At 36.8% G+C, this 25907-nt stretch overlaps 1 protein-coding gene across 10 annotated transcripts in view; it reads right to left on the bottom strand.

The window, feature by feature from the left end:
• DIP2C (disco interacting protein 2 homolog C) overlaps window positions 1-25907 on the bottom strand; it is a 2757794-nt gene that overhangs the window by 539925 nt on the left and 2191962 nt on the right. For all 10 annotated transcript variants that reach the window (XM_044064688.1, XM_044064689.1, XM_044064690.1 and 7 more), the window contains one exon: window positions 23631-23740. In XM_044064688.1, coding sequence (XP_043920623.1) covers window positions 23631-23740 — 110 coding nt within the window. The remainder of the gene's footprint in view (window positions 1-23630; window positions 23741-25907) is intronic.

Here is a 25907-nt window from a genome sequence, read left to right as displayed (position 1 = left end):
TGCTGTATCTGAAAGATATTTGTGTAGACTTGCCCCAGTATATTAGAAATGGCTCCCCAACGAAATACCTGCTTTGGACAATCTCACCATCTAAAGGGAAACTTCCAGCAATACCTCATGCTGGAATACAAATATGCTTGTTTCAGCAATTTGGTGGATAAGTACTACCATGTAAATTTGACTTCTTGATGGCTTAATAAATCACTGCCTCTGCATATCACCAGCGAGGTCATCCAATTAGTTTATGAAAGGCCAGTACTTTTCTAATTTGGTTCATGGATTTTACAACTTTGTAATCTATGCAAAGTTTTGCACACATTTTCAACAGTATATTGTATTCATACTTAAGGCATAATTATTTTTAAACATGTTTATTAAATCATCACATTGGTAACATGCATTTACATATATTAATAGAAAAGAAAAACTACAGTTCGTAGTTTCCATAATTTTCATTTATTACGCAGAGGTTTTCTTCTTAACAATTTTTAATCATTCCTATTCCTGCCTTCCATTAAACTTTACTCCTTCTCCTGCTGAACATTATGCTGCATGTATTGCTCCCACAAATTCTACTTATTTCTATGAAATGTGCTTCTTTTCTTTTTCTAAAGATACCACCACTATCTCTTTTATTTCCCTTACAATAACCAATACTTCAATTACAGCTGGTTTAAATTCTGATTTTGATTTTTTAGCAATTGCTTTTTTGGCAACCAACATTAAAATTAGCAATGTTGTGCTGTGTCTAGGTATTTTGAGATCTTATATTCCAACTCAAAAAATAATTTCTTGAATTACAACCATTTGTCCCCCCAACATTTTTGTCAAAGTAGTCCACAGGAAAGTTTTAAAATCTGACAACTCATATTTGAAAAACATGTATCCCTAGTTACATCTCTCTTTTCCATCACACCTCTAAAAAGAACTGGAGGAGAGCTCTTTACAAAAAGGTAAGGAACAAACTTCACATAAATAATGGGAGTCTGAGGAAGCAATACACACAGCAGAATGCCTCACTAGGAGGAGTGAGTTTTAAGGAAATTCATAAATGAAAAATGTATGTAATGTTAGAGTGAATGAAAACTGTTAAAAAACAAAACAAATATCTATACTGCATGGCGATAATAATTTTGTTGTTATTAATGTATGTGACCTCATGTTGCTTCTTAAAAAGTAATGATTTAATAAAGTTGTTAAAAAATTAATTATCCAGATGACAGGTGATACAGCTCTAGATCTTAGAGGACCTTATGAAGTGCTGATGACTATTGAGTAAGGTATGTATCCCATCAGTGATGTTAGCAAACTCTCCCTGGATGACAAAAAAGATATCTCCCTCCTGTATACTTCACAGAATTCAGAGCTTTCTTATCCCTCCCACATATCTTCCTGTGTCACCCAGGCGTGGATAAGAAAGAATAAAATGAGGAAGAACAAAGGAACTGGTAATTTTTTCATCCCCCTCTCTTCTTATGGTGGCACTGAGATCATATCTGGTGTGCTATGTACCAGTATTAAACCTGAAGCCTCAAAGGCTACCTTCTTAAACAAAGCATAGTCAACAATAATGGACTTCTGAGTGAGACCTGGCTTTAGGCTTACCAAGGACATTTTCACAGAGAACAATTTCAAGGTTAAAGACTGTCTGAGTAACCAGTTTCTAACAATAACCTGTGCAATAGAGCTGCATCTCCAGTGCCAGTGATGTCAGCAAGTACAACAGTCTTTCATGAATGCCAGAGGGATGGAAAATGGTTGTAGTACCAGAGAACCTGGACCCAATGCTGCCCACCCACTGTGAAGGCCACTGAATTGGAACAACTTACATTTGACTAGACTTACCACCAGGAAATTTAATGAATGCACGGATTCAATAGAAACCATGGTACTGCCACTATTCACATCAGTAGTGTTGCACCAGATGTCATGGCCATTAGTGGTTTTGAATTAACATGAGACTTGCATAGATCATATAATGGGCGTGATGGTAAGAAAATAACAGGGAAAGCACAGTTATCAAACAGGAAGACTGATCTACAATGAGTGCCTGCAGCTTTATCTTTTTAAGAATTCATAGGGTGGGTGGTGAATATTATCTCTATCTTTTTCTCTTACTCTGTGGAAGAAGTGTCTCCCTCTTTCTACTGGGTATTTAAAGTCATACTGCTTTCTCTCCTCAGTTTTTTTTTCTTTCAGATCTAGTCAAATAGGGTAAAGCAGAGGAGGTTTCCTTCTGCTACACAGTAATTAATTTCAGTCAGAGTTAATGAGGTTCAAAGAAGGCATACCCCTCCATAAACAAAAGATTAAATTTCTTGCATGAAAGGCAGTGTCACATGCCCTCCTAAGGTACCCAGTAAAAAAAAGGCAGTGAGCACATATGTCTTAGAGGGCAATGTGACAGCTGTATGAATACTTGTGTTAAAGTGTATTGTCACAGTTTAGCAATGCAGTGAGGAATCTGGTGAGTTAAACACTGTGGTGAATTTTGCCACAGCCAAAACTAATGTATTTAGGGCTTTTTATTTCAATAAAAAGCTTTGTAAACATTATACTAAAACCACAGCCCTAATAAATTTAGAGTTGTCCTTGGTGACAATGTGTAAGGCAGTGGTCCACAGAGTTTAATCAATGCATTGTTCTGCATGCACAGCATGTGTCCATTAAATTCTATGAATGCATTTTGCATTTTCCCTGAGTTGTTATCACTGAGGTTAAAGATCACACTTAATCCTCAGCAGCATCAGCAGAGGGAAAATGAATTTCATGAGGAATATTTCAAAAGCCTGATCACTACGTTAAGCACCACATAATTTGGTGCAAAAAAAAGTAAGGCAAATGTGCCAATACACTTTAAGAATGTTCCTCTAATGTTAAGTTAAAAATATGACAGAGCAAAAGAAAAAAAGGAAGCACTGCAATTAAAGGCGAACCTTAAGCTATACAGTAAAAGTTCTATACCTTGACAGAAAAGAAAAACACCCATTCTACAACAGTGACACCAGGATGATGACATCAGGAGTATGAAAAAAATTCTAATGCAGGGTATAAACTGCTGAGATTGAACAATGTTTGATTGTGCACACTTGCTCTAAAAGAAAGTAAACATTTTTGTTCATTTTGGGATTACAGCAGGTTGACTATATTTTTTTACAAACTCAGAGAGGTTTAGGAATTATTTTCAGGCTATAATCAGAGCCTCTGTAGATGGTGCTACAAACAATAAATCTTCCAGGTACACAAATACATAGATTCTTAGTCTTCACTGTTGTATGGTAGCAAGGGTTAGACATTTGGTAAAGATACAAGATACAAAAGTCCAAATGGCAGGGTCTTGATATGGAAGTTTGTATTTTCTGCAATGAAGCTGGAAACCAGCTGTAAGTAGAATGAATGGGAAATTTTCACATAAGAGGAAAAAATAGTCCTCAAATATGAAAAGGAATAGTTGAAAATGGAAATTTAGCATTTTTAATTTCTTGTAGTGGATAAAAACACTCATCCATAAGATATATAACTTAGCTTAAATCTCCAGATGTTTAGAATATGTAGAGAAAAACTGAACAATAATTCTTCTATAAGAGGGGAAACTATTTTCCTGGCTCATTTTGCTAAGACAGAACAATGTCCTAATGGACAGATGCTGAATAAGTAAATTCTGGAGGAGAGGGTACATAGTAAGGTAAAGGTGATAACAACTATATGATCTAATGGAATGTGAAGACAAATCTCAAAGTCTATACATGGAAGCCACTTCTCAGACTTTCAGAACATACCAGAGAACAAGATCGTACTCCAAGCTGAATTTGTGGTTTAGAAGAAAGATGAAAGATGATTTTGCGGGCTGTGGCAGTTTTGAAGAACCCTGTTACTGTACCTGCTTTGTGTTTGTGGACTTTGCAACATCCTAAAACATGGTGGGGTAACCAGTTTCTTGATTTATAAAGTCGGTGGAGAGACAAAGACAGAGACAGGAAACTGCTATTCTGGCTTCTCCCTGAGAATCCTAAATGGTTACTAGGCTATCAGCCCAAGAGCCACTTTAAGCCTAGACAAGCTTATACCAAATCAACCAAAATATTGCTGACATGGCAAGACAGCCCCATTTGCCAAGCCAGCTAACACCAGCAGAGGGGGGATTCTGTAGCTTTAGCTTCATCTTGACAAAAACCCATAAAACTATAATTATGCTGGCCCCGCCAGTATTAATACTTTGATAAATTTAGCAGCCCTGGCTCAGCTACTGTATACGAATACAGACCTTTTGAACTATAACTGAGCATCTGTGCAGTCAGTGACATTTGTCAGGAGCTGAAATTTGCTTTCCAACACAGCAAATAGCTCAGCCAGTTTTCACTGAAATATTTTTATCCATCTCCAGAACCCTTTAGAGGTATAGTCTGTGATAACTCACAGGGCGATCTTCAAGGAAACCTTGGTGGAAAGTCAGACACATCTCAGAGGGTCCTGTGCCAGAAAATATTTTTCCCCAAGGGCACTGGAAGTACCTTTGAACTTCCCAGGCAATCAGCTATCAGGCACATACCTCATATGTTATCCTTTAATTGACTTCTATGCCTTTGATATTCTCTGTCTCACTGAAACTTGGCTTAAACCAGGTACCAAAGACAATGAAATCACTCCCCCAGGCTATAGCACCTTAAGGCAAGATCGTCTTAACAAAAAGGGCGGTGGAGTGGCCTTATTATACAAATCCCAACTGCAGCTAGCCTTAATTGACTCCCTGCCCCCCTCCCAGCCAATGCTGAAATACTCTGTTCCAAACTCCAAATTAATAAAACCAAAGCCATCTATATAATATGCTCCTACATCCCTCCAGGCAATAACGGCAATACACTAGAAAATATCCTTAGCTGGGTCTCCTGTAGCTTTCCTCAGGAAACCATAATCTTAGGAAACTTTAATATTGATTGGAATTCCTGCATCTCTCCCAAACCTTCCATTCACCTTAATCTCTTTACCTTTCAACAAACCATAAACTCCCCTACTAGAATACACAAATCAACCCAGAAACAAGCCATCCTGGATTGGATACTGATCAACAACAATCCCCTCTCTTATAAAACTGGAATACTCCCTGACAATATCAGTGACCATCTCCTTACCTATATCACTAAACAAAAATACAACAATCCCAAGCAGGCTACCTATCGTACTGTACACAACAAAACAAATTTTAACCTATCATCCTTTCGTAATTAACTCAAAGAATATAACTGGTCAACTCTAAAACACCTCCCACTTGATGAAGCTGTTACCCATTTCAACAATACCTTCCTACTAATTCTCCAGCACCATGCCCCGTCTCGATTGATTAGACGAGGCTCCAAAGCAGCCCCATGGCTTTCAAAAAAAAACAAACAAACAATGCTAGCTAGAAATAAATTATGGAATAAATGGAGATCCACTAAAAACCCAGCTGACCATCAAAATTTCAAACACCTCAGAAACACAACAAAAAAACTCACCTATCTAGATAAAAAGAACTATTACATGCAGTATCAACAAAACCAAAACCCCAAACATTTCTGGTCAGGAATCAATAAACTGCTACACCCAGGGAACACCAAAACACCCACACCAACTAGCCTAGCTCAGACCCAATCTAATATAATAGCCGATACTTTCAACAACTTCTTCTCTCAAACTGTCGCCACTCTAGCTAACACCATGACCCCTCCTCCTCCCCTTCAAATAACCTCCTCTCCTCAAAACAGCACCCCTACTCTAATATTTAATACAGTCTCCACAACCTATATACGTAAGTTACTCTCTAAACTTAAACCTTGCACCCCTTCTGCTGACAATCTACCAGCTGAGTATCTTCAACTAGCAGCAACTGAACTAGCTTACCCAGTCTCCATCTTAATTAACAGAACCATAACCGAATCCACTATCCCATCCTGTTGGAAAATCTCCCATATCATTCCACTCCATAAAGGAGGAAACTCCAACGAACTTTCTAATTTCCGGCCTATAGCCCTTCTATCTCCACTATCTAAAATTATGGAACGCTGCATACACCATCAACTCTTACATCATCTCTTGCAAAATAACTTACTCGCAGACTCTCAGCATGGTTTTAGACCCCACCACAGTACTTCCACTGCCCTCCTCTCCTTCACAGAGGTGATCAACAAAAATCGCAATAAAAACCTTTTCTCCTCTGCACTATTCCTGGACCTCTCTAAAGCCTTCGATATGGTCAACCATCAACTTCTCCTAGATACTTTAAAATCCCTCTCACTAGATTCACTAGCACTACAGTGGTTTGACTCATACTTGACAAATAGAAAACAAGCAGTCCTCTGGGACAACCATCTATCCTCTCAGCTCCCGGTTACTATCGGAGTCCCTCAAGGATCCATCTTAGGTCCCCTCCTTTTCTCAATATTCATAAATAACCTGCCCACTTCTCTCCCGACATCCACTTGCATACAGTATGCTGATGATTCAACTCTCATCTGCTCTGCTCCATCTCCAGAAGAACTCCACTCCTCCACCCAAAAGGTCTTTACAACAGCAGAAAAATGGTTCCAACAGATCTGTCTCCTCCTTAATCCCAAAAAAAACAAATTACTACTTTTCACCCCAACCCTCAAATCCATCCCAATCTCATTTTCCATTGTGGCCTGTAATGGCACTATCATTAAACCTGACTATTCCACCAAACTACTAGGCGTTACTATTGACAATCAGCTAAGCTTTGACAACCACATTGATCTAACCATCAAGACTGTAAATAAGAAAATAGGTGCCCTCTACAGAATTAAGCCCTTTCTTAATGCTACCACCCGAGTGTCTCTTGCCCAAACTCACCTCATCTCCACACTATTGTATGCCTCTCCATCCTTTATCAACATTTCTAAAGCCAACCTTTATAAACTTAACACAGCCTACCATAGTATTGCCAGGTTTGCCACAGGATCCCCTTTTCGTACTCATCATTGTCTCAATCTAAAAAAACTTCACTGGCTAGAACTTCAGAACCTAATACTCCCAAGGCCAATTAGTCATCACTTTTAAAATTCTACACTACCCCTCCAATACACCCATACTTAATAACCTAATCACCCCATATAAAAACCTTACCTCACTTCGCTCAGCCAACTAGCTTCTAGTAACTACTCTTAAATCTCACAATAAAGCAGGTGACTCCTTATTTGCAAATACTGTTGGTTCATATTGGAATAAACTTCCCGTGGAACTTACCACCCTAAGCTCATCTCACCTTTTCAAAAAACAATTAAGACACCATTTCCAAATACACTGGCTATGCCCATGCTCTAATCCTGACTGAGCTCAACATATAATGCATCTCTTTCCAGTCCCCTCCTCTTCACTCTTAATGATTATCCTTTACTTCTGATTTATCCCTCTTCTGACTTACCTGCATATTTATTCTTCCTTCTTTTCTTTTTCACTTCCTATTTCTTCCTTGTTCTTGCTGTATTACTACATCTTGTCATTTTTTTCCTTACTTACATACATTCAGATCACTTCAATGCTAATCTCTTTCCTAACACTAGTACCCTGGCATAACTTGTACTATTCTAAATTGTAATTAACGAATTTGTTACTGACTCTCCATATGTCACAATTTTTTTTCTCTATCCTCTTCATTCCATGACAGTCTCACCCTAACAATTAATTCATTGCAATACTGCCTTTCCATTGTTATCTCTTGTTCAACTACATCTGAATTTTTTCTACATTACATAATAACTGTTCCTAATCTGCTTACTTTTTTACATTTGATTTATTTGCTGTTTGTTTTTGCATTTGTGTCTGATTGTTTGAATTTTTTGATTGTTTTTCACTGTTAGCTACTAATATGTTAATGGAGCTTTTCTCCTCGGGCCTCTGCTGAAAATGGACATGCATCCAGCCAGACTAGCCCGGTTAACAAATGTAAAATAAAATAAAAATAAAAATAAATCTTTCCTACTGAGGAGTGGTATTTGGATTTCTTTTCATTTTCAAAAAAATTTCCAACAGCTTCAGGTAACAGATCAACATGGCCTTTTTAAAATCCATCAGACAGAAGTCACCGCAACTGAAATTAAGTGCTGGATTCCAGACTCTGTAAAGAGATCTTCTGATAGCAGCACCATGAAAAAAATGGTCCCAATGTTTTCTACACCCTGGATATTAATATGGCCTGTCAACAGCTTGAATTTAGAACTGGCACAAAAAAGGTATTTTAAGGTCTCTTTTTATAAATATAATAAAATTAGCAATCAAACTGTGCAGTAAGCTCTAGTCCAAATTGCAAAATGGTTGAAAGAAAGGATTTATAAATAAGTGCTTGACAGTAGGTATTCCAGGGTTGAGACCATTAGTGGATTTTAAAAAGTACTGCATGAAGAAATTTTTGATGGGCAAAAAGTCAAGTGATGGGATGTTCAAATGAAGACAAGACCTGTTTGGCTGAGATTAATTCAGATATCTCTAGAGATTTACTTTCAAACTGCCAGCAATTTGTGTGAATGTGATAAGATATGCAAAACATAACCGCAATTGATTATTCAAGAAACTTTAATAAAGCTTCACTGATTCTGTATTATAAGATTTGCCAATGAAAATTGGCAGGTTTAATGACCCACAGGCTCTGAGGCAAGGAAAACCAAATATGGAAACAGAAAGAAGAAGCCAAAAGAATCATTCTTAAATTTTAGCATCACTCAGAATATGCTGTAGCAGAAAAATACAGAAAAATCATGCCTACAACTGTCTATTCCATGAGGCATACGCTGCATCTAACAAAATTTTCAGGACCTTGCTCTTTAAAGCAAAACTGAATCTGTGTGCCTAATGTTGTGTCAAACAGTCCAAGCCTGTTTCCAAACCCTTATAATTTCACAAATGATGTCCTCTAAGTCCTGAAACTTACAAGACCAAACTGTGGGCCTGGTGAGTGCAGTTGCTAAGAAACTGTTACTCTTGAGTACGTGAGGGGCTGTGCAGTTCAAGAGCTTTCACCAGCCACATCTAAAAATCTCAGTGCCTGCTGACATGACAGCTAAAAGTGTGCACTCCTGTGTTTAAGAAGATGCATGACTAGCATTGCCAATCTCCTGAAAGGATAGCTTTGTAGGCTCCTGCTATGGCAGTCTGTTTTCAGCAGTACAGATGTTAACAGACTTTTCCCAGCAACAGTTAGTATCCTCAAAAAATATGGTTGTGAATCGGTCTTGTTCAGAAGAGCTGATTACCCCCAACATCTTTAAGGAACCACTTACTTCACTGGAGAATGAGACTGGAAAATAAATGCAGGTGTTGTAAGGCACATCATGCACACATGTAACAAAACAGGAACAGGAATAAAGTTTCTTTCATTCAGAATAAAACAAAGACCCTAGATATACACTAACTGTTAATTTAAATTAAATGAGCATATGTCTTGTTAAAATAATTTAGAAATGAATAATCACCTCAGGAAAAATATACATATATAACCTGTGAAATAAATGGAAACCTGCACTGAATGTTTTGTCAAACCCCTTTTTATTAAACATAAGATAATTTTCAAACTTAATACGATTAGTAGTGAATTGGAAAGTATAACATCTTTTCAGACACAAAAAGAAATACAATAAAAATTACAAACAATAACATCTACAAACTATGTACAGAATAATGGCATACACATTATCAGACTAAGGAACATTCATATTCATTTTTATTCATTCAGTAAATGAAGATTTGAGAGTAAAAATATAACTGCATGCTGACCTGTGATAATGTAATGGGCTGTACCAAATGAAAAATTTCTGGATGAACTGCACACTACAAGACATGTAAATCACTCTAGCTACCTCATTACCTTTAAATTTACATGTCCATAAATAACATCCTGTTTTTCAAAAACATATTCAATATAAACATCTACACACTATAATGCATTACATTGATCACTGTAAATTAGTCTTAATAGTCTATTAACCATGTTATGATATATTTTTGTCCGAATTAAATTTTTTTATATAAATATGAATTTTCAGTTTTCAGAATTCTGTTTAACTCGGTAACAGTCCATATTATCTGCTTGGTTTCTTTAGTAAATCATTCTTTTACATCACATAAGCAAGCAATCTTCCTGCAAAATTGACAAATTTGTCTTATACAAATGACTGCAATTTTTTTTATACACAGCTGTCAGTGTTCCATATGGATAAGTATAATCCTGGTTAGACTGATTTTCCAACTACTTCAGCTTCAGACTGAGGATTTTTTAAAAGCCCTCTGGATTCTTTCTTTGTTCTCACCTTAAAAATCTGGACATCATCCACAGTTTCCTTTACAATAGTATTTCTGTGTAGTAAAACAATTTCTTCACAGCATTCCTTTTGCTTTACTCCAATGATCTAGCATCAGCAATGTAGACAAAATAGGTAAACTGCTTTTCAACCTTCTGCTATCAATCTATACTGCAAAACTGTAAGATGACAATTCTCACAGCTTTTGTTATGTCTTTCTTTGTACTTTACTATCCCCAAGTATGGTTCATATAACCATTCAAGCCTGTGTTTCCTCAAATGATTCATAACAATTGTTTTGTTTGCTTTCAGCATTAAGCCGTGGAGACAACTTATTTCTTCCCAGACAGAAAAATAAGGCTACATTTCTTTCCTTACTATTTTTCTCACATTCTCAGGTTATCATTTCCCTGTAATGTACTTCAGCAACTGCAGTTCAAAAATCAGCATCAATGCATCTCTCAAATTATTTTAATTTCCCGTATAATTGGTAATTGTAGTAGTATCCATATATTTTCCAATTCTTCTTCTTCTTTTACTAGCAGTTCTTCATACATCTTTGGTAAAAACATATGACTGAGATTATCTGTTCCAAATATTTCCTTGCCTGGTCTGTATTTAACTTACTGATCACACTTCTGTAGTTTAAGTAACATTCCTTATAATTTAAAAGATGCCTTGACTTATAAAAGGGCATTCTAAACATGCTTTATTATGACTTATGATTGATTTCTCCCAAATGTCTTTACCAAAGACATATTCATGGAATTTGCCACATCCATACAATACTGCTACCAGTTTGCTTTCAAGAGGAGCACCTGTATATCATCTTGACTCTCAACCAACATTTATATTCTCTAATCAGATTGCAGAACCTACACTGTTCTGACTGACATCTACTTCCAACAAAATTGGTTTGATCACATCATAGTAATTTAGTGTTGCAGCACTTGTAAATAGTTACTAGAACATTTCATAATTATTTTGTTTTTACAGCTACATCCCTAGGCTACTTATGCTCTGAACGTTTTCTTTACTTTACAACATGTAGCATAATTCCCAGAAACTTATGTTATGCTTGTTTGCTTGCTTCTCTTCTGGTCTTGGCATCTGCATACCTGCTCACATTTTTGGATCAGATTTCTGACCCTCCAAATATTAACTCATATAATTTGCCACACCACTCAGTTTTTACATTTCCTCTTCTTTAATGTGATGTCTCAATCTATTCAGCAATCCCTCATCATGTTCATTTTACATCTAAGCTCACTCTAACAGGTCATCAGCTACATTTACAATATTCCTAAAGCCTTCAATTACCCGAGCAACAGGTCTTTGAAATACTTTTGGTACTGATGATATACCAAAGGAAAGCCTAAGGAATCTGTGCCTTCTTAATGGCATAGTAAATGTACACAATCCGGAGCTTGTTTGCAGCTTTACCTAGCATAAAACCAGAGTTAGCATTTAATACTAATAAAATACTGTTTTTGAGACCACAATCTCACCAACCAATAATGGATCATGCTCTTTTAATCACTCTAATCAAATCCTGTAGACTAATAAAAAATGCAAATCTTGCTTTTTTAATGACAGTTGCAAAGTAGGCATATTAAGCTAACACAAATGTAAAATGTCCATTATAACTATTTGATATTTAATATATTTCTCACTCTGCATACATTTGCAATGCTTTGTGAAATGTTACTTCAGATAAATAATGCATTACTTTACACAGACCCCACATGCACACAACCCAAAACACTGACAACAGGAACATTATAATTCATGTTTAAATCCAGGCAAGAAGTACTGCCTTTGACTCTTGTAAGCAGGCAAAAAGCAACTAGCATTTCAGTTACGGTCATGTTTCTGTACTGTGCACAAGTGGACTGCATATCTGAAACACAGATCAAGATGAGTCTATTGGTCATCGGAATTGTGCACCTGTTATTTGAATTTACAAGTCACAGGTAGACAGAACATCAGCTAAATCTCTTTAGCTCCTGGAAGTCTACGGTCCTCAAAAGCTACTTTGAATTCTACAGCTGTCTCTGTTTAATCATATTTTTGAATTTTCTTTATGCAGATTTATATAGCTGTGTGCACATTTGGTTTTAAAAACTGCATTGTTTAATCTTATTTATTTCAAGGAAGAATGCCATTATTTAATTTCCTAAGACTATGGCACGTACTTTGTTAAAGGGTATAATGATAGCTGCTAAAGTTGGTCAATTCTTAACTGTTGGCTGTGGGCTTTTGAACTGTTTCCGGCTCAAGTTAATGTTACTGGACCAATACTTAATCTTCTTCTTCTTTCGGCTTTTTCCCGGTTAGGGGTCACCACAGCGGATCATCTGTCTGCTCATGATTGGCAGTGAAGTTTTACAGTGTCGAGTTGCCAGCCCGGCGCCCAACCTTCCACAGAAGGCACACACACTCACACCTACGGCCAACTTAGAGTGTCCAATCCACCTGCTGCATGTCTTTGTGATGTGGAAGGAAACCAAAGCACCCAGAGGAAACCCCTGCAACCACAGGGAGGACATGCAGATTCCGCACAGAAGGCACCTCAGCCGAGAATTGAACTGGAGAACCTCTTGCTGTGAGGTGGCAATGCTAACCACTGCACCATCGTGGCCGCCCACTGGAACAATACTTAATGGTTGGTTTATTTTATGGGGGAAGCTATAATTTATATTTTTGCCATGCTATAGAGGTTTATCTAGTAACAGAACTAATGTAAAAACAGAGAAAGCATATTTCTACTAGACAGATCTCATCAAGCCCTTCTGGAAAGTACTGCGTTTGTGGCACTGTGTGCAAAATAATATTGATTAAGTTTCAATTATTGTTGTTAAAATAGTAATAGAATATGTCGGGCTTACTGTTAGGTGGATAAGATCCTTTGGAGCCAGTAACTGTAACTTTGATAGGTTCATAGGTAAGTACTAGGCTAACTGCCCTTGTGGACCATTTTAAAAATAGTTTCACTTTTGGTACTTAAACTAACCTATCCCAGTTGGTGTTCGAGTGCACTTACCCATCCCATGGTCAATAACTGTACATGTAATGAGCTGCTGCCTCTACCCATTAGTAGAACAAGGTGCTGTCCTGGGGTAAACTGCCTGTTCCCCATCCATAGATCCAACTTGCTTTTGAACATGGACAGGGAAGAGTTTTGTTTTACATGGATGGGGAGTCTGCTAATGTTGCAGAAGAGTTTAGATCCCTAGACGTTTGCATTTCTGATTCCATTTGACTTGCTGATGTGCAGTAAATCCATCACTTTTGGGCCAGCTGATGTCTTGTCTGCTAGACACAGGTTATTTCTTAGCAGTTTGCAGGATACCTAAAACTGATCTACAGCTATACACTGTAAAACTTATTTGGGTGTGAAAACTGATGGCCGTCATTAAAGACAGCAATACACTTAAGGCCAGTCACAATCTCACATATTAATCAGTTGCAGTGTTATGAATCTTGAGGCCATAGTCCCTGTATATCTATAAAATGGTGGCATTGCGTAGCATTATACACTCATTTTACATATTAATTGGTGGCAGCAGGAAGGGAATACTCAATCACATACAAACTGCTGGCAGCAAAAGGACTGGAACTCCAATCCATCTAATATTAAACTTGCAGCAGTGGGAGACATTATATGCCCACTCATCAGAATAGTGAACATACAGTCCACCCATTTTATTGGTTCTAACTGCTTCTTGACACTGGGCTCTCTGTGCTATTAAGTTTCTGTTCAGCTTTACTTGGGAGAGCTAAAGATAAGATTCTGGCAGCATGAATCAAGGGACATAATCAGATTTTTTATTTTTATATGAAATACATAACAGTCTCAGGACGATTATGCAGTCCCGTATTTATGTTCAATTTAAACTGCTATTATGGAGGGTAAGAAAATTTTGTGAGAAATAATCAGCTTTCAGCAGGGAATATTACTTATAGATGGGTATTGCAACTTGATTTGCAACAGTGAGAATGTATCTGGGGGACCCAAAAGGGAAAAAATACATAAGGGTAGATTTCTGAAGAAACTTATGAAAATATCTGGTATGGAAACATGACTTCAGTCATAAGAACTTGGCTAGAATTTACATATTACTTCCTAAGGTGCAACAACTGTGCTAAACTAGGCAGAAGTTATATTTAGCAGAAAGATGTGCACTTAACTCAGATCATGCATCAATAACAACTAAGATAAAAATCCAGGGTAATGAAGTAAATGTGAGAAAGTGGGGCTTCCCCACCTACCTATATAAAAGAGGGGAATTTCAGGAATGAGTTGTGGAAATTATTCGAGAACTATTAGGAAAGATAGAAATTTCTTCAGAAGTTACAGCTAGTGAGTGGGATAAGATGAAAATGGATTTTAAAAGAAAAGAAATAAAGAAAAAGAGATATAGTTAACAACAAGAATTATTTAGAAGGGCTGACAATGGGAATGCAGAATAATGGAAATCTGAAAGAAGAAGAACAGATACAACTGCAGGGTGCTAAAGAGAAAATAAGGGAGTATCTGGAAAATATGCATGAGTTTAGAAAGACTGCAGTTAAGAAACTGCTTTTTTGATAATAACTCCAGAGCACAAAAACTCTTAGCACAATGACCTAGGCAACAGAAAGTAGAAAGGCTGTTGCCAAATTAGGGAGCCTATAATAAGTAAAATAATCATAGATTCTGTGGAGGTATTACAAATATTCTGGACATTTTATGAAAATTTGTATAAATCACAGGAATGTGGAAATAAAGAAAGTACAAATGGAAATACTTATGGGAGAGTTAAATATACCAAGGTTACAGGTAGATGAGGCTCCACAATTAACACTTAGGCTAGGAGGAGATGAGATAAAAAATGGTGATGTATAATCAATCTGCAGGAAAGTCTACATGAATAGATGGTATTCATGTGGAAACTTGGAAATTAGAATAGAAGAAATTAGTAAAAAATGGGAAGATTTTTTTAATAGAACTGTAAAAGGAGTGGAAGCACTAACCTCCTGGAAGAAAGCCTCAGTGGCTGCAATACCTAAAGGCAGTAAAGACCCATCAGACCCAGCTTCAAATAAGCTCAGCTCAATTTTAAACCACATTTATAATGTATTTATGTTTATAATAGCTTAAAAGTATGACAAAGGTGTTGCCAAAATTGATAAATATGGGATCAATGTGGTTTTCTGGAAGTGAGGCAAACATATGACAACATTAATATAACAAAGATGATCCAGAAGGAAGTAGAATGTAAGAAAATACCACCACTGTTCGTGGGTCTTGATGCTAGAAAAATATTTGACAGAAGAAGTTGGGATTTTATCAGTAGGGCACTACAAGCATTTGCATTCCTTAATGCAATATCAAGGTTAATTAGGAGGATATATGCGGGATCAGAGGCAAAAATTAAAGTGGGAGGGTCCCTCTCTGATAAGTTATGTATGAATAGAGGAATCAGGCAGGGGTGTCCTCCTTCCTCCTTTGTTACCTGCATTTTATTTAGAGCCACTGACAAAGAAAACAAGGGACTCAGAAATTCAATGACATAACTGTAATGGTAATCAAGAAAAGTTGATAATGATGATATTATTTTGTACCAAGTTTTTTTTTTTCGGGACATAAAATTAATGCAGACAAAACAAAGGCTACAGCTGTAAACTACGTACCCAAAAATGAATTGATTCAGCAATATCCATATTTACAGGGAAATGATAAAATGAAGTCTTTACCAGTATGGGTTAAAAAGGATTCTGTTGAGGAAGGTAATGATATGTGGGAAGAAACTAAACAAAAGATGATACAAAACTGAGAAACTGGAAGCTTGTTTATGGGTATGGATAGCAAGACAAAGGCAGGGAAAATGTTTTTGGTCCCTTTACTTTAATATAGAAGTCAGGCATATTTTTATCAACCAGTGGAAAAGTTCTGGACAATAATTAATAAAGAGTTGAAGGATCATATCTGGGAGTGGACGAGAACAAGTGTCAAATGGAATAAGTTGATTCTTCCAACAGAACAAAGTGGTTTAGGATTACATGCTTTTAATGGATATTTTACAGCTACACCCTTAAGGTTTATACACACAACCCAAGCAGAAATCTATAATTCAAAGTGGAAAGGGGTGAACATGAAACAGGGGGATTCAAGAAATGAGTGAATGGGATTTTGGATGCATATCCTTAAGGAGAATAACTGCCACACAGATACATTCATAAAGTAGCAGAAAGTACTCAAAAACTAAGGCAATGTGAGAATGGAGAAAGTACATTCTGCTGATAGGGATAAGTAGAATTAGGGGCAAAGAGAATAGCCAAGACGGGACTTGAATAAAGCTGAGAAACTGGCAAAGGAACCAAGGTATTGGGAGAAAATAACTAGAGGAGGAAGGTAATACAATGACAAGAGCCAAGAAGACATTTGCACTGCAGGCTACAGACTGCCATCCCTATCATGGACTGATATCAGAATATAAACACAGAGAAAGGGATCAGGGAATCCTAAGTGAAAGACTTGCACTGGTAGAGTTTGTAGCTGAATACCAAAAATAAGCTTCTGTAAAAAGGGATAATTAGTAGAGCATACAAAATATTGCATGATAATGGAATCAATTAGATGACGTTAGAAGCGACTGGAAATGGAGACTGGGTAAGCAATTCACAAGAAAACAATGGAAGGACAGATATATACGGCTCCAAAATATGCTACAATGTCTAGAAGATTTAGGATTTTTGCCTGTAAATGTTGCATAAGTATTTATATACCCAAAGTAGACTCCAAAGAAGTGTTCTACAGGTAGATGGCAAATGTTGGAGTTGTGAAGGCGAAGAAAGAGATAATTGTGAACATATGTTTTGGGAGTGTAATGAGTTGGCAGACTAAAAATTCCCTACAGAGTACTCTGTTAGATATAGTGGTAAGCAAATGGGTGCTAATAAGGAAATTATTTTTTGAGCTGTGATACAGGATTTGAACTACCTAGAAATAGCAAGCCCTTGTTAAGTTAAATTCTGGCTGCTGCCATACAAGCAGCCACTAGAAAATGGAAATCAAAGATTAAACCAACTGTACCTGAAGTAGTGAGTAATCCACGGTGGTGCAGCGGTAGCGCTGTTGACTCACAGCAAGAGGTTCTTCCGTTCGATTCTCGGCTGGAGTGCGGGGAGTGCCTTCTGTGTGGAGTCTGCATGTCCTCCCCATGGTTGGGTGGTGTTCGAAAGACATGTGTAAATGGGCATGCCTTCGTTGAAGGTTGGATGTTGAGCTGGCACCTCGGCGTTCGTGAAAATCTACTGCCAATCATTAGTGGACCGACCCCTGGAAAAGCCAAAAGACAAACAACAACAACCTGAAGTAGTGAGTATTGTAACAGCTGTAAAAGAACTGGAAGTGGAATCTTTAGAAAAAGGGTAGGAGCAAACTACATAGAAAAAAATGGAAATTGAATGAACAATGCATGAACAATAATGTTTTGGATGAGGAGTGAGATTTAAGGGAAAGCAGAAATTGACCAATTTATGTAATTTTGGATTGATGATAATTGTATAAACACATGTATGTGATATACAATGCTTGCAACAGTGAAAATAACATGGTTTGTTTTATTTTATATAAATGTTAACCTACATCCTAAGTGGTAAGTCAATAAAGATGTTAAAAATATGTAACAGACTCATGGAACACTTCATAAGCCTGTAAATAAACTGGTATAACCATGATGGGTAACACAGTTATGACTGCACAGCACATGAGATGTCCCTGTGACTGTGTAAATTACTCTAAACGTGTAATCTTTGCTTTTATGCTGTATACCCAGTCCTGATTTCTCTTAAGTAACACAACCCAAAAAATTACAATAATTACGTAATTGTAGAAGAAGCCATTTTTAAGTTTTGTACTAACATCAGCAGTTTTGACCTTATGATGCCACCCAAAGTCCAGAATAGATTAACCATGATGTACACACAGCTCTTTTCAGAGCCATACAGCCCCAGTTAAAATTCCACATTCTATCCATTAGATTTCAGCATTTCTTTCAACAGTCTGATGTGCATTCCTATCTCTGTGCCTCAGACACATTTTTAAATTTCAGAGCTTCAGGTCTTTTTACTTCATATTTATATTCAAAAGCATCCTCTCGAAAATATTTTACATTTTTTTATATTTTTGAATATGTCCTTTTTTCTAGCACAGCTTTACTTTAACTTTTTAAACTTAGGAAAAGGAATCATGTTATGCTTCTAGCCATATCTACTGCAAGTCTTAATTAAAATGATGCAATCAGTTCATCCTCCATCTTTGATCCTCATGTAAAGCAAAACAGATCTTTTATTCCTCATTGAGTCTTACTATCTGATTTGCATTCTGTTTTATACACATGGCTAAACTCATATGCATTACCTGTTCTAAAGTTAGGATTAACCCTGCTAATGCACAAGTTAGTACCTTTGCTCAGACTTGCATAAATTGCTGTCTGTTCTTATCTTATCTCAATTCCTCATCCACATGTGAAAAAGAGCTTACATGCATTTAAGTAAACTTTTACTTTTAGCTTTGAAAGTACACTGGTTACCCTTATATAAAACTAAATTGTGCATTATTAAACTTGATGCATTAAAATACTAAGGCTGCTAGGGAAGCAACTACTTGTGTAACTATTCACTTCCCATAGTTTCAGACTTCATTTATGTTCATTGCACTACCTGCAATTTCATTTTAAAATTTGATTATATTGTACTTAGAGGATACTCCCTTTTCTGATCCATCCTAATCACACAGGGATTGTTATGGTTACTACTACCCATGACCACTTGATAAAGATGCATTTGCTGTCTGGGATGCTAACACCAAAGGTAAATAATTAACAATGGTGATTAATTGATTACCATCGCAAAAGTTGATACTGCATTTCCCTTTTCTAATGCCAAGACTAGAAAAATTGCATATTCAGGACTAAAGTTTGATAATATCATTCAGGGTGACTTCCAGGCTACCCAAGGGGAAATAAAGTTAAATAATTTATAAAACACTGCACGGGACTGAAATAAAATTACCAAGAAAAAAGTGCAGGTTATAATATGGTTTCCACTCATATTTTTACTGTATGCAGCTCATGGAATTCCCTTGTCTCCTTCAAAAGTCTTTTTGGCCACAATTTGATGGACTGCTTTGGCATTTCAATGACAGGAAGGATATCCTAGGATAAAGCTGTGAAGTGTTGACACACCCTATATCTCACATGGGGGGAGAGGGTTGGAAATGTCCAATTTTGAGTTTTACTACACTGTATATAAATTGCTTCCAACTTATGGATAACTTAAATCTGGTGCCCAACCAATTTGCAGCTAGACGTTAATGAAACATATAAATGGACCACATGGTTTTTATGAGGGTGTATTACTAGGAAAGAGGCTCCAAATCAGTCCTAGTGGAAAGATTAAGCAACTTTATTTAGCCCATTGGATGTTTCAGCTCATAAAAACTTGCAACTGTCTCCAAGACTTAGTTCCATGAAACTAGCAACTGAGTGTTAGAATTAAGTTCCATTCAAGTACTCAAAGTCTGGGGCAATTCTAGACTTAAGTCTGGCCACTAAAGTAGCAAGGTTGAACCCTCCTTTGCAATGCACACACTCAAAACAAGGTGAAGTGTTACTGGGTTGGACAACCTGTGGAGAGATGCATATTTGGGGCGGGGGCATCATTTCAGAAAGCCTTTTTAAAGGTCATTGTAATGAGGGAGTCTGCAGACTCTGCTTAAAACTGACAGCTCTAACTACCCTCAATTAGGGTAGCCTTTTTATCCAGTTAACAGAAAAATACCTTCCTACATCTGGCCTAGCTTCTCAAATCTATAGTTATTATGGCTACTTGACAAGACTTACAGAGAGGTATAGATTAGTTTGGGAGGAAGACCTGGGAATTTTGATCCCAACTGAGGTTTGGGTCTCTTCTCCCAGTTCCATGGTACGTAACAAAGTCAAGACAGCATCACTTCTTTGGATGGCAGTGTCTATTCCAAATTTTCTATACCCTAGCAGCCTTGCGCTTATTTTCCAACAATTAATTCAGAATGTTGGAGATGTCTTTGGGAGCCAGGGAGACTGGGTACACATATTTTAGGAATTTAAAAAACTAAAGAGCATTAATGAAGAATTGACCTTTTTGTGTAGTACTTTATGGCCCTATAACATGGTGGTGTTGACCACATACTCCTTTACAGCTTTCTTATCATTGATCTGAGTTTGATAATTCAGAAAAGTGTTTGTTGAACCTTTTACTCTTGATTGCTAAAAGTGATAACCCATGCCAGGAAGAAGGTACATCCCCAAAGGCTTGCAGACTTGTGATAGATAATGCAACAGATATATACCTTGGAGACTAGGCATACCAGGGATTGGCAGAAAGATACATTTGAAATGTGTACCCCTTGGACAGACCTGATCAATGGATGCTGGGCTGCCCCCCCCCCCCCGCCACATCACTTTGTACTTTAATAAAATTAATGTAGTCTATACCTTTGAGTTTCTTTGGTATAGCAAAATAATCTCAGATTTTCTCTGCATTCTCTGTCTCCTAACTACTTACTATCTTTTTAAAAGGTCTTCTGGATCTTCTTGAGAAACCTCATGTTCAGCCAGTCTTTCCTTCATTTCAGCTTTTGATTTTTTCAGTTTTATAGGCTCATTTGAATAGCTACTTAAAACTGCTTTTACTTTTCCATTCTTTTGACATTTGCTTTTATATATTCCTCCAGTATATCACACATTTTAAACATCTCTGAGTGTATTTGATGTATTTCTTTTCCTCTAAATTACTGGAAGCCATCACCTGTACTAAAGCTGAAACCTGAACTCACTCACACTCACTCACTCTCTCTCTCTCTCTCTATAGATATATATATATATACACACACACACACATATACATACATGTACGTGTGTGTGGTGTGTGTGTGTGTGTGTGTGTGTGTGTGTGTGTGTGTGTGTGTGTGTTGTGTGTGTGTGTGTGTGCATATATATATATATATATATATATATATATATATATATATATATATATATATATATATATATGTTAGTCAACAGCTGCAAGGTAATTCCCAGCCATGGCTTTTTGTTTTCCTTTTCTGGTGTATTTTCTCTTACTTTTCCAAATTTCTTCTTTGTTGGCATCCAGGCAGTGTAATTACTAGTCAGTAACTGGATTTTTAATTTCTTTTTAAACAATTTCTCAATTTTCGCACTGGTAGAGTTCTAATCAACCTGCTGCTCAGAGTGCAAATATATTTTCCAAACACAATAACTGTTGAAGGCAAATATTCTTCTTTGCTTCTGCATTCTGGGAGATATTTCAACACTCTCTGATACCATGTTGTCATGTGGCTTAATGAAAATATACAAACACATTGCATGTGGTCTAACCTCCATGAACTCTACAATCAAACTCAGAATGTGCTAGCTGAAGTGTTACCACATGATATATGGAAATCACTCCAGCTAGTTCATTACTCAATGTCACATATACCTATATACTGTAGCTGACATGTGCAATTGTCTTTTAACATGTTTGCAAATATGCCAATATTCCTGTTAAGGCAGGAAACCCAGATGTGTTAAATCTGACGATGGTGGTGCTTCTTTCCATTAGTAATTAAGTTTTCCAGTAAGTTGTAACTGCGCTTTCTGGTAAATTGACTACCTGGTTGGAATGTCTTCAAATAGCAACTGCACAATTATGGAATATACCAAGAAAAAATATTCATCTGTGCTTGTCTTACCACAAAAGAATGACACTGATTATGGAAACTCAAGAAGTGTCATGGCATTCAGCATAACTAGAACAATGTACCTTAGCAGATGTTTTCCACTTTCAGAACATTCAAATATATATTTTGATACATTTGCCACACAGTCACTGCCATGCTGTCATGGCTACAGTTAGTGAGTTATGTTTTTGAAAGTAGTGCATGCATCATTCTGTCATCTGTCTTTCACTACAAGTATCAATAAGGCAGTGGAAATACACAATATCTCATGAATAGTCCTTGAAAGGTTTCTTCTCACCAGTCCTAACCATCATTCCTCACCCAAGTACTCATTACATCCATTAATTTTCCACTCTGCCAGGACGGAGTGTTACATCATACCAGGGTGTGAGTGTGTGTGTGTGGGGGGGTCTCAGCTTTTCACAGAGGAATACCTTAATAGTGATCTTTTCTTGTATCCAGGCATTTGGGTGGGGTGAGACTTGTATGTCTGGCAGGCTGCCATCTACAGCAGGTAACAGTTTTTGCTCTAAGCCCCAACTCCTCTCCTATTGCTTACATGCAAATTCACTGATGTGAAAACCTGCTATACATTTCTTAATGCATCTGTGTGTGCTTCCATGTATATGGACCAAATGCTACCAAGCATATGCAGCTTCAGATACCCAAGCACACATCTCTGCATGCTATTCACCTAATTACCTGTCTTCACAGTGAGTGTCAGCATAGCGTCAGACAGCAGAAAGGGCTACTTTCCCCTCCTGACAGGATGAATAAGCTGACATCTGCCATTCACTCCTACCATCCATCCCTTGTACTGCCCACTGGTGCCTGAGAGTTTGTAAACAATCCTCTCTCACCTGGGTTGCAGTCATGGCTTTATCATTCTGTGCCATTTTTTTGTGGTGGAAATGTTCAATTGCTGATGCATTAAACATCATAGTTTTGCTCCAGAAATGATGCAATGTACAGGGTCACATCATACAAAATGGGAGGTATGAGGTGCAAGGCTATCTACATATATGGTAAATGTTACATATTATTTGCAGACAGAGAACAAATATGTCTTAGTTATGATATGTTTTAAGACATCAGGAGAACAGAAATAAGAACTTCTAGAGTTCTCATCCAAATACCTATTTTATGCTTAGTATCTTCAGGCCGAGTTCATGTCTCTACAGCCAGCAGTGCCTAAACTGTTTATCCAAGATCTCTCATGATATCATGTTATCCAAAACTCCACCTCTATTTTTTCTTTTACAAGAAACATCACCCGGGTTATACATAATTTTAACAGCAGCAGAGCAGCTATAGCTGAAGGATGTGCATAGGGAGTTGCGGTTAAGCACAGAGATATATAGTGTTGGCAAAATAAGGACCTGAGTAATGAGAAAGAAATTATACTGTGTGAACCCTGGTATTTGTTCATGTTCATTTCTGAATACTTTAACAGGACTATATGCACTGCAATAAAAATGCATAAAGACATATTCACAGTGATGCACTACATATATTACTTATGACTACCAAAGTAAAAAGGTTTATAATGTGCTATTAGAGCAACTGAGACTTACCTTTACCCCTGCTAGCATTCCTGTTGTGGACACACTGAAATCTAGATATGCCAATGTGTCAGGATTTGAAGGTTTATAAATTAGAGATGGTCTTTTCTTTGGCAAATCATCTGAAAAAAAATCAACAAATCATTTATTAGTATGACTACATCTGAACAATTATTCTTGATTAAAAAATAATAAAGAAATGTTGACAAACAAATTACACATTTAAATGAAATTTTCATCTTCCAACCACAGCCGCATGTAAAACAGCAAATGGGAAAAGTCCAACTAGTTGAAATCTCTAATTTTCAGATCATATTTTTTATGTGAACTGATAAAACAGTATTTTATCAACAGGGTCACTGCTGCAATGGTGGATTCCTACCTACCCTGAAAATGCAGTGATTCAAGGTCTGACAAACAAATGCATACAGGGATACAGTGACTGCTGGCACTTGCATGGGTATAGAAAACAGAATCCTTAAACTGAATGAATGCATGCTTGAGCAAACTTTTTTTTATCCTACACATAAATTTCTATTTATGGTTTTGAGATTGGTGGAAGAAAATTTAAGAGGTGGAGACATACAAAATTGGACAAAGTACTTGGATATATGCTGGACAGCCAACTTACAGGCTGATAAGGAACCAGGACTTAATGGTATGCTTCCCTGAAAACCTGCATTGAAAGGCAGAATATTACATAGAAAGCTTTGTTTTCATTGGTGCTTACCTGTTTAAATATCCTTGGATTATAGGAAATGGCAGGATCTGAAGAAGGCTTAGATAGCTGAAAGCGCTTATCCTGTTTGTTTTATCAAGATTTATCCTAGTTTTTGAACTGCATTATTTTATTTTGTTTTATTAAACAGTTGAGCAAAATTGAAAAATTAGTTTAAAAAAAGCCAGAAAAATTATCGATTTGTGTTAAAGTCGGTTACTGGCTGGTAAATTCTAGTCAGCAAAGAAGACATTTGGAGAAATTAAAAGAAAAATCAACCAGAACAGAAGAAAAAAATCTCAATGGGAAGAACCTTGCAGCTATTCAATATAATGCAGTTTAAGTTTCAGCCTATTACAAGAGATGGCTTCCAGTAATTTAGAGAAAAAAATAAAATGTACTCATTGGTTTTAAAATAGGTGAGATGGATGAATATATAATGTTAAATAACAAAAGGCTGGAAATAATAAAAGAAATATTAAGTGGCTATGCAGATGAACTGATAAAACTGTAAAAATCAGGCTTCTCATGAATAGCTGTTTCAAAAGATAGTATCATTACAAAAACACTGCACACAAAGAAAACTTTGAGATGTTTTTGCCATAACAGAGAAACTGGAGCAGACAGCATTTATTTTATGAAAGTACAAATCGGCTACTGGACTAGTGTTCGGTCAGCAGGAATTGTTAATTGACAGGGCACATCATGTGTATGCTCCCACTTTGGCCATAAAAAAGCATCTGAGACCTATATTAGTAAAGATGCAATTATACCAGCAGACAGTGTATATTCTGATAAAACTGTGGCAGAAGGGAAAATGTTAAAATCTGTGAACACCAGAGTGTTTGTGGAAAATTATTATTTGCTGTACACAGGGCAAAACAGATGTACATTTATCCTGGCAACTGGGATGTCAAGAGGCAGATGTGAGATTAGATTCAAACTGGCATATCCAGCTTTCTTCAAAATGTTTACTTCCTGGGGGATCTAAGACAATTATGGATGCAAAACAGGCTAAAGAAGGAATAAAGCTTAGCCAGCAAAGAACAACAAACAAAGAATGATTCTGCAAGCTGAAGGGGACTCTGTTTGTCACTTTTTTTTTTAACAATAACAAAGCTCACAGAAAGACTTTACCAATGAAATCTTTTCCACTGTTCCAAGGGTAAATGCTTGAGTGACAGAACACAAAACCTAGGAAATGACCAGAAGAATCAGGTGTACCTTAGACTTGTACAAAAGACCAGTGTTGGGAGACTGAAATGATTAGGAAGATGAGCAGCAACAATATGAAACTGGAGAATAAACAGGACTGCAAAGCATCACTCCCATTATGTACAGAATAAGATACAGGAACAGCAGTCCTGCAAGAAGGTGTAAACTTTGCATTCTGAGTGAAATCTATAAGGTAAAATGTAATTATTTCATAGGTACACTTGCAAGCAGTGCAGTGAAAAAAATGTAGGAAATAAAGTTATACAAGCAGTTGCTTCCCCAGCAGCCTTAGCACTGTAATACATTAAGTAGTGCAGTACACAGTTTGATTAGTCAGTGCACTTTTTCTTAAGGTT

Source organism: Protopterus annectens, chromosome 3.part0, assembly GCF_019279795.1.
Source record: "Protopterus annectens isolate FY-2018-M chromosome 3.part0, PAN1.0, whole genome shotgun sequence".
Taxonomy (NCBI): domain Eukaryota; kingdom Metazoa; phylum Chordata; order Ceratodontiformes; family Protopteridae; genus Protopterus; species Protopterus annectens.
Note: the sequence above shows the minus strand (reverse complement) of the source record. Positions and strands in the feature narration are given on the sequence as shown.